At 42.2% G+C, this 8,668-nt stretch overlaps 1 protein-coding gene across 3 annotated transcripts in view; it reads left to right on the top strand.

The window, feature by feature from the left end:
• Positions 1-473: 473 nt before the first annotated feature.
• The window catches only part of LOC115150053 (glutaminase liver isoform, mitochondrial), a 29,211-nt gene continuing 21,016 nt past the window's right edge, over positions 474-8,668 (top strand). The window contains exons 1-3 of one of the 3 annotated variants that reach the window (XR_003867041.1): positions 474-1,013; positions 1,245-1,341; positions 3,764-3,885. Coding sequence is in view for 2 of the 3 variants with exons in the window: in XM_029692948.1 (XP_029548808.1) it covers positions 796-1,013; positions 1,245-1,341; positions 3,764-3,885 (437 nt within the window). In the remaining variant the exon portion in view is untranslated. Of the gene's footprint in view, positions 1,014-1,244; positions 1,346-3,763; positions 3,886-8,668 lie in introns of all 3 variants that reach the window. The other 2 variants (XM_029692948.1, XM_029692949.1) reach the window with 2 other exon arrangements.

The raw sequence follows: 8,668 nt of genomic DNA, 5'->3' as shown, positions 1-8,668 counted from the left end.
GGCTACATTGACTGATGGACCGCGTCTAATTTAGTTAGCTAGTTAGCTAGCTAATAACAGATCCCGTCAATATGGCTAGTTAACTTTCAGGGTATAAACTAGATGGCTATATCCAGATATTGTTTGATTTGCTTTCCATATACTGTAGTGGTGATGACAGTAGTCCGACTGACAACTTCAGCAGGAAGAGGACTACTCTTTCTGAAAGCCTAATATCCGATGAAGGGAGATGAATTACACATATTGTTTGCTTAGCGTTACATGCCAAATGGAAAAGTTGAAGTTTACGGATCATGAAAACCATGCAGTTATTTGCTGTATAACTCAGATGATAGAGCTAAATGTGGAATAATAATCGGAAATATGTAGTTCTGACTATGCTCTTCAAGGTGATATTATTAAAACCCAAATAGTTATAAACATTTATTTAACAATCCTTTGAAAAGGGCACTGTAGTTGTCAATGGTTTTAGCGCAGCTGGGGGGTTTCCTTGCTCCCCAGCAGCCAAGTTGAACGCAGCTCTGCACCGGTATTGTAACGTCATGTTGATAATGACCTGGCTATATATACACTGCGACGTCATCGGCGGGGTTTTCTGCTTGTGCTCTCATGACAAGTTTCCAACGTGAAAACGAGTCGGTTAACCAAAACTGAGGGTAAAATAGTGGCGAAAGTAACGGAAATACTATCAGACTAAGGGTAAATAGTGGAGAAAGTAACGGAAATAACGAAAAGGTATCCCGAAGGCAGTTATTTTCCTTGAATGCTTTTATTTTTGTAAAGTTAGTATTAACCATGCACTGTTTGAAAATATTACGGGTGACCAACGCAGCAGCTGTTGAAACCTTGAAAGACACGACTAAAATAGTTTTCAAAAAGGTTTGTTATAACGGTTTATTACCGTGTTGTCGTCGTAATGTTAAAATTCAACCGGCACAATATTTCAACACAAGCTCAACAGATCAGCACCGCAGCACCACAACCTCAGACATGGACCACGTGCTTTCCAAACTGTGAGTGTTTTTATTGGTCCAGTTCAGACAGTTCATTTGTGTTATAAATTGATTGGCAGATATTAATTTACTGTGTGCGTGCGTGAATCACATATGTTATTGTATATCCAAAGCAATGCTTGTCTCCATTCTCCTCAATCATCCATTACTCTATATAAATAGCCAATTAAGTTGTGTATGTCTGTGTTGTTTAAAGCTGACGATTTCCCTCTTCACTGTGTGTATATGTAGGAGCAGTGGGAAGGGTCTCTTCTCAGAGGTAGAAGATATGCTCTTCTACACCATCACAGAGGGTCAGAAACAAGTCCCCGTCTCACACTTTATCTCTGTGAGTAAGTACACACATCAGTAAACCTATACAGGAAAGAAGAGTATGTTGTAAATTAAATAGGTTACTCTGTCACACAACCCTCTTTGACAACAAACTCTCTCTCCATGTAGACATACAGCCACAAACACAAAAGCACATTCTTGCTCTCTCGCTCCCTCTGTCTTGCTCTCCCTCCCTCACACACACACACACACACACACACACACACACACACACACACACACACACACACACTGAAGAACAGACATTTATTTGCAAATAAAGATACAAAATCTGTCACGAGATGATCTATGAGACTTAATGTAATTCTGCTCTCACTCAAACTTCGTCTTTCCACCATTTGAGCTATACTTACTCCAGGTATGCTGAGTGCAAGGGTTATTGGAGACTTGGGGCCATCAAACTGCCACTGTGGCAATACCAACTTTCTTTACTTTGAGGAAGTAGGGTAATTATGTGCTAGAGAGGAAGTAGGGTCATTATGAGGAATGGAGGAAGTAGGGTAAATGGGAGGAAGTAGGGTAAATGGGTAAATGGGAGGAAGTAGGGTAAATGGGAGGAAGTAGGGTAAATGGGAGGAAGTAGGGTAAATGGGAGGAAGTAGGGTAATTAGGAGGAAGGGAGGAAGTAGGGTAATTAGGAGGAATATAGTAATGAGCTAGAGAGGAAGTCAGGTAATTATGAGGAGGTAGGGTAATTATGAGGAATATGGTAATTATGAGGAATATGGTAATTATGAGGAGGTAGGGTAATTATGAGGAATATGGTAATTATGAACAAGGGAAGACGTGCAACAAGTGAGGCGTACATCGAGTACATCTCTTGTGCAAGCTGACATGGTGTTCATTGCAAATTGAATTGCAGTGTTTGACACAGACAGTGCAACTATCAGGAGAAAAATAATATTCTGCATAGCATACTTTCCCAATATAGGTGTCAACACAGGCCAATGTACTGTAGTCCCTATAGTAGGTTATAGATATATCCATATAGGTTAAATCAATAAATAACAACAATTGAGTGAATCGACTCTTGAAACAATAAGGTGTATCATGGAACATGGCCATTTCATTATGTTATTTGAATGAAATAGTGTCCATGCCTCCAAGCCTGATGAAGGAAGGAATGTGTATGGTGAAGATCACAACATTTCAGTCTAAAGATTACCCTGCAGAGACTAGACAGTCTAGATTAGGTTGTAAAGATTACCCTGCAGAGACCAGAGAGACTAGAAATAGGTTGTAAAGATTACCCTGCAGAGACTAGACAGACTAGATTAGTTTGTGAAGATTACCTTGCAGAGACTAGACAGACTGGATTGGTTTGTGAAGATTACCTTGCAGAGACTAGACAGACTGGATTGGTTTGTGAAGATTACCTTGCAGAGACTAGACAGACTAGATTAGTTTGTGAAGATTACCCTGCAGAGACTAGACAGACTAGATTAGTTTGTGAAGATTACCTTGCAGAGACTAGACAGACTGGATTGGTTTGTGAAGATTACCTTGCAGAGACTAGACAGACTGGATTGGTTTGTGAAGATTACCCTGCAGAGACTAGACAGACTGGATTAGGTTGTAAAGATTACCCTGCAGAGACTAGACAGACTGGATTAGGTTGTAAAGATTACCCTGCATAGACTAGACAGACTGGATTGGGTTGTAAAGATTACCCTGCATAGACTAGACAGACTGGATTGGGTTGTAAAGATGACCCTGCAGAGACTAGATTAGGTTGTAAAGATTACCCTGCAGAGACTAGAGAGACTAGATTAGGTTGTAAAGTTACCCTGCAGAGACTAGACAGACTAGATGAGTTTGTGTCATCATGCAACAATAACATGGGGTTTTTTGTATTTCAACATGTAATGAAATTATCCCTCTAAAAACGAACTTGTTAAATGAAAGAATCAATTGTAGAAGATGTCAATGATAGTTAAAGCTCTGAATTGATCTGTGTTTTATATTGCACCAGCACTACTGCACTGTTTCAATCAAAACACTTGCAACAAGTGACTGAAAGCGTACCCAAACCAGCTTCAGTCCAGCTTGGACAAAAAAGGGTATCAGTTACTCAACTTGCAACAAGATTCGTGTATGTCAGTGGGCCTCAAGATGAGTTAAAGTTAGTTCATATACATTTTGTTCACATCCAAGTTCTTCGCATAACAGTATTAATAACTTTGTGAGACGTGGACTCGACATGACGAGGCAGAATGATTTACAGTACACTGTAAATAAAACTGCAGTATGGTTTCGCTGATAACATCATTCCTTTCTCCCCAACCAAACCTTTGTGTTGTTAGATGAATAAATTATTTTATCGCCTTTTGTTTATTTGAACCACTTCATTGTATTGTTTTTATTTTAACATGTCTTGTGACTTTATATGCACTTTAAATAAAGTTTGATTTGATCAGGCCCTCAAGAGGACTGGTCTTAATGTGTCCGACCCGCGACTGAAGGACTGTATGGACAAGCTGCAACGCTCCGTATCGGAATCCTTTCATGACGTCATGATGGACCGGGAACTCTTCCACAAGTGAGTCGCCTAGCTTGTCTCCTTGTTGGATTTAGACGTTCCCAAATTTCTCCATAACCCCCCCCCCCCCCTTGTCCTTAACCCCTCGATGTTTGCAGATCTGAAGGGTCTGGATAGGTACAAGCAGTGCATTGTTGGAGCTTCCACCATATTGCTTACAGCTGGTCTGCATAAACCAAGGGTAGGTCCAAGGGTAGGTCCAAGGGTAGGTCCAAGGGTAGGTCCAAGGGTAGGTCCAAGGGTGGGGGGTGGGGGGATTTGGGACCTGCTTCTAGAGCCATCTCTACCTCTCTCTACCCCTCTACCTCTCTACCCCTCTACCTCTCTACCCCTTCTACCTCTCTCCATCCCCTTCTACCCCTCTATAGCTTTCTCTACCCCTGTCCGCCCCTCTCGCCCCCCTCTACCTCTCTCCACCTCTCTGTACCCCTCTCTACCTCTCTCCACCTCTCTACCCCTCTCTACCCCTCTCCACCTCTCTACCCCTCTCTACCCCTCTCCACCTCTACCTCTCTCCACCTCTCTACCTCTCTCCACCTCTCTACCCCTCTCTACCTCTCTCCACCTCTCTACCCCTCTCTACCCCTCTCCACCTCTCTACCCCTCTCTACCCCTCTCCACCTCTACCTCTCTCCACCTCTCTACCTCTCTCCACCTCTCTACCCCTCTCTACCTCTCTCCACCTCTCTCCACCTCTCTACCTCTCTCCACCTCTACCCCTCTCCACCTCTACCTCTCTACCCCTCTCCACCTCTCTACCCCTCTCCACCTCTCTCTACCCCTCTCTACCCCTCTCCACCTCTACCCCTCTCCACCTCTCTACCCTCTCCACCTTTCTAGCCCTCTTTGCCTCTGTCACACACAGTCATCACATTTCCATCTCCTCTTACTGCCAGGTGCCATGTTAGAGTGAGTCTATTAATACCCTGACCCCTTCAGCATTCCACATTATTAACCCAGAGTTTGTTGTAGGCTTACTCTATTCTCTCTCTCTCTCTCTCTCTCTCTCTCTCTCTCTCTCTCTCTCTCACTCACTCACTCACTCACTCACTCACTCACTCACTCACTCACTCACTCACTCTAAATTGAATTAAGGGCTTTATTGGCATGATGTTAACGTTGCCAAAGCAAGTGAAGTAGATAATATACAGAAGTTAAATAAACAATAAACAAAAGTTAAATAAAAATTAACAGTAAACATCACAGAAGTTCCAAAAGAATAAAGACATTTCAAATGTCATATTATGTATATATACAGTGTTGTAATGATGTACAAAAGGGAAAATAAATAAACATAAATATGGGTTGTATTTACAATGGTGTTTGTTCTTCACTGGTTGCCCTTTTCTTGTGGAAACAGGTCACAAATCTTGCTGCTGTGATGGCACACTGGTATTTCACCCAGTAGATATGGGAGTTTATCAAAATTGGGTTTGTTTTCAAATTCTTTGTGGGTCTGTGTAATCTGAGGGAAATATGTGTCTCTAATATGGTCATACATTTGGCAGAAGGTTAGGAAGTGCAGCTCAGTTTCCACCTCATTTTGTGGGCAGTGTGCAAATAGTCTGTCTTCTCTTGAGAGCCAGGACTGCATTTATCGTCCTTTCTCAATAGCAAGGCTGTGCTCACTGAGTCTGTACATAGTCAAAGCTTTCCTTATGTTTTCTCATAATTTGATTGGGTCGAATTGTGTTGCTGTCCAGGGGCTTGGTAGTGTGTGTTTGTGTTTGTGAACAGAGCCCCAGGACCAGCTTGCTTAGGGGACTCTTCTCTAGGTTCATCTCTCTGTAGGTGATGGCTTTGTTATGGAAGGTTTGCAAATCGCTTCCTTTTAGGTGGTTGTAGAATTTAACGGCTCTTCGTATGCATTATTTGGTGTTTTACGTTGTACACTGAGGATATTTTTGCAGAATTCTGCATTCAGAGTCTCAATTTGGTGTTTTCCCATTTTGTGATTTCTTGGTTGGTGAGCGGACTCCAGACCTCACAACAATCTCTTTCTCACTCACTCACTCACTCACTCACTCACTCACTCACTCACTCACTCACTCACTCACTCACTCATTCACTCATTCACTCAAACACACATGGCTCCTCTCTCTGGCATTTACTCTTCAAGTCATTTTAAGAGTTAGCTAGAGGCAACAGTATATGTGCTCTCAGTCCACTGAGGGCTGAGGGACAGTGGGCTGAGGGGCAGTGGGCTGAGGGACAGTGGGCTGAGGGTGGATACGGGTAGTCTTGTGTGGGCTAAAGAGAAAAAGTACGACTCAGATTTATAGGTGCCAGCTGTCTTGGTCCTTGGGGCCACACACACACACACACACACACACACACACACACACACACACACAAAGTACATTTTGATTGGAATTAAATGTAACCCTTAATCAGTTGACCTGTTACAGCTTTGTGTGTCAGCTATGGCTATGCATGTCCTTTCATTACAATCCAGTTAAAGAGTGAATGATTGACATCTAAAGTGGACTTTGACAGTCCAGGCATCTTGATCTAGTGGGGAAAACCAGTGTTCCTTATATCTGCACGGTAGTCGACACTCTTAGAAAAAAGGGTTCCAAAAAGGTTCTTTGTCTGTCCCCATAGGAGAAAACTTTTTGGTTCTCGGTAGAACCCTTTTTGGTTCTCGGTAGAACCCTTTTCGGTTCCAGGTAGAACCCTCAGTGGAAAGGGTTATACATAGAACTCAAAAGGGTTTTACCTAGAACCAAAAAGGGTTCTTCAAAGGGTTCTGCTATGGGGACAACCAAATAACCCTTTTTAGTTCTAGATAGCACCTTTTTTCTAAGAGTGTACACATACAGTGGCAAGAAAAAGTATGTGAACCCTTTGGAATTACCTGGATTTCTGATCTTCATCTAAGTCGCAACAATAGACATAAACCGTGTGCTTAAATAATAACACACAAATTATTGTATTTTTCTTGTCCATATTGAATACAGAATTTAAACATTCACAGTGTAGGTTGGAAAAAGTATGTTAACCCCTAAGCTTTTGGAGAAGTCATTAGCCAATTGGAGTCAGGAGTCAACTAACCTGGAGTCCAATCAATGAGACGAGATTGGAGATGTTGGTTCGAGCTGCCCTGCCCTATAAAAAACACTCACAAAATTTGAGTTTGCTATTCACAAGAAGCATTGCCTGATGTGAACCATGCCTCGAACAAAATAGATCTCAGAAGACCTAAGATTAAGAATTGTTGACTTGCATAAAGCTGGAAAGGGTTACAAAAGTATCTCTAAAAGCCTTGATGTTCATCTGTCCACGGTAAGACAAATTGTCTATAATTGGAGAAAGTTCAGCACTGTTGCTACTCTCCCTAGGAGTGGCCGTCCTGCAAAGATGGCTGCAAGAGCACAGTGCAGAAAGTTAAATGAGGTTAAGAAGAATCCTAGCGTGTCAGCTAAAGACTTACAGAAATATCTGGAACATGCTAACATCTCTGTTGACGAGTCTACGATATGTAAAACAAGAATGGTGTTCATGGGAGGACACCACGGAAGAAGCCACTGCTGTCCCTACCATAGCGCTCCTGGCAAAATATTCTGTGGACAGATTAAACTAAAGTTGAGTTGTTTGGAAGGAACATACAACACTTTGTGTGGAGAAAAAAAGGCACAGCACACCAACATCAAAACCTCATCCCAACTGTAAAGTATGGTGGAGGGAGCATCATGTTTTGGGGCTGCTTTGCTGCCTCAGGGCCAGAACAGCTTGCTATCATTGACAGAAAAATGAATTCCCAAGTTTATCAAGACATTTTGCAGGAGAATGTAAGGCTATCTGTCCGCCAAATGAAGCTCAACAGAAGTTGGGTGACGCAACAGGACAACGACCCAAAACACAGAAGTAAATCAACAACAAAATGGCTTCAACAGAAGAAAATACACCTTCTGGAGTGGCCCAGTCAGAGTCCTGACCTCAACCCGATTGAGATTCTGCATGACCTCGAGAGCGGTTCACACCAGACATCCCAAGAATATTGCTGAACTGAAACAGTTTTGTAAAGAGGAATGGTCTAAAATTCCTCCTGACCGTTGTACAGGTCTGATCCGCTACTACAGTAAACGTTTGGTTGAGGTTATTGCTGCCAAAGGAGGGTCAACCAGTTATTAAATCCAAGGGTTCACATACTTTTTCCACCCTGCACTGTGAATGTTCACGCGGTGTGTTCAATAAAGACATGAAAAACATATCATTTCTGTGTGTTATTTGTTTAAGCAGACTGTATTTGTCTATTGTTGTGACTTAGATGAAGATCAGATCAAATTTTATGACCAATTTATGCAGAAATCCAGGTAATTCCAAAAGGTTCACATACTTTTTCTTGCCACTGTAAATGGAGGTTAAACAAAGTTATAGGCTTATCATATGTGTTTGTTTTCAAGTGCGACATAGGTTGGGGTAGGAAATAATATAGAGTGCATCGGGCGGCAGGTAGCCTAGCAGTTAGAGCGTTGGTCTAGAAACCAAAAGATTGCTGGTTTGAATACCCGAGCTGACAATCTGTCAATGTGCCCATGAGCAAAGCACTTAACCCTTATTTGCTCTTAGGGCGCAGGCTGACCCTGTAAAACAACACATTTCACTGCATCTATCCGATGTATGTGACAGTAAAACATTTTAAAAAATGTGTCAGGCTGTTAATAGGATACATAAGGAGTATCATTAGCCATGTGTGTCACAGAGAATGGAGTTTACATTCTCACATAGCTCCGCTGAACCCTATTTTCCACAACAATTCAAACCACTTATCAGCACCAAG

The sequence above is a fragment of the Salmo trutta genome, chromosome 16, assembly GCF_901001165.1.
Source record: "Salmo trutta chromosome 16, fSalTru1.1, whole genome shotgun sequence".
NCBI classification, from domain to species: domain Eukaryota; kingdom Metazoa; phylum Chordata; class Actinopteri; order Salmoniformes; family Salmonidae; genus Salmo; species Salmo trutta.
The sequence above is the reverse complement of the archived record's forward strand: the minus strand, read 5'-3'. Positions and strand labels throughout refer to the sequence as shown.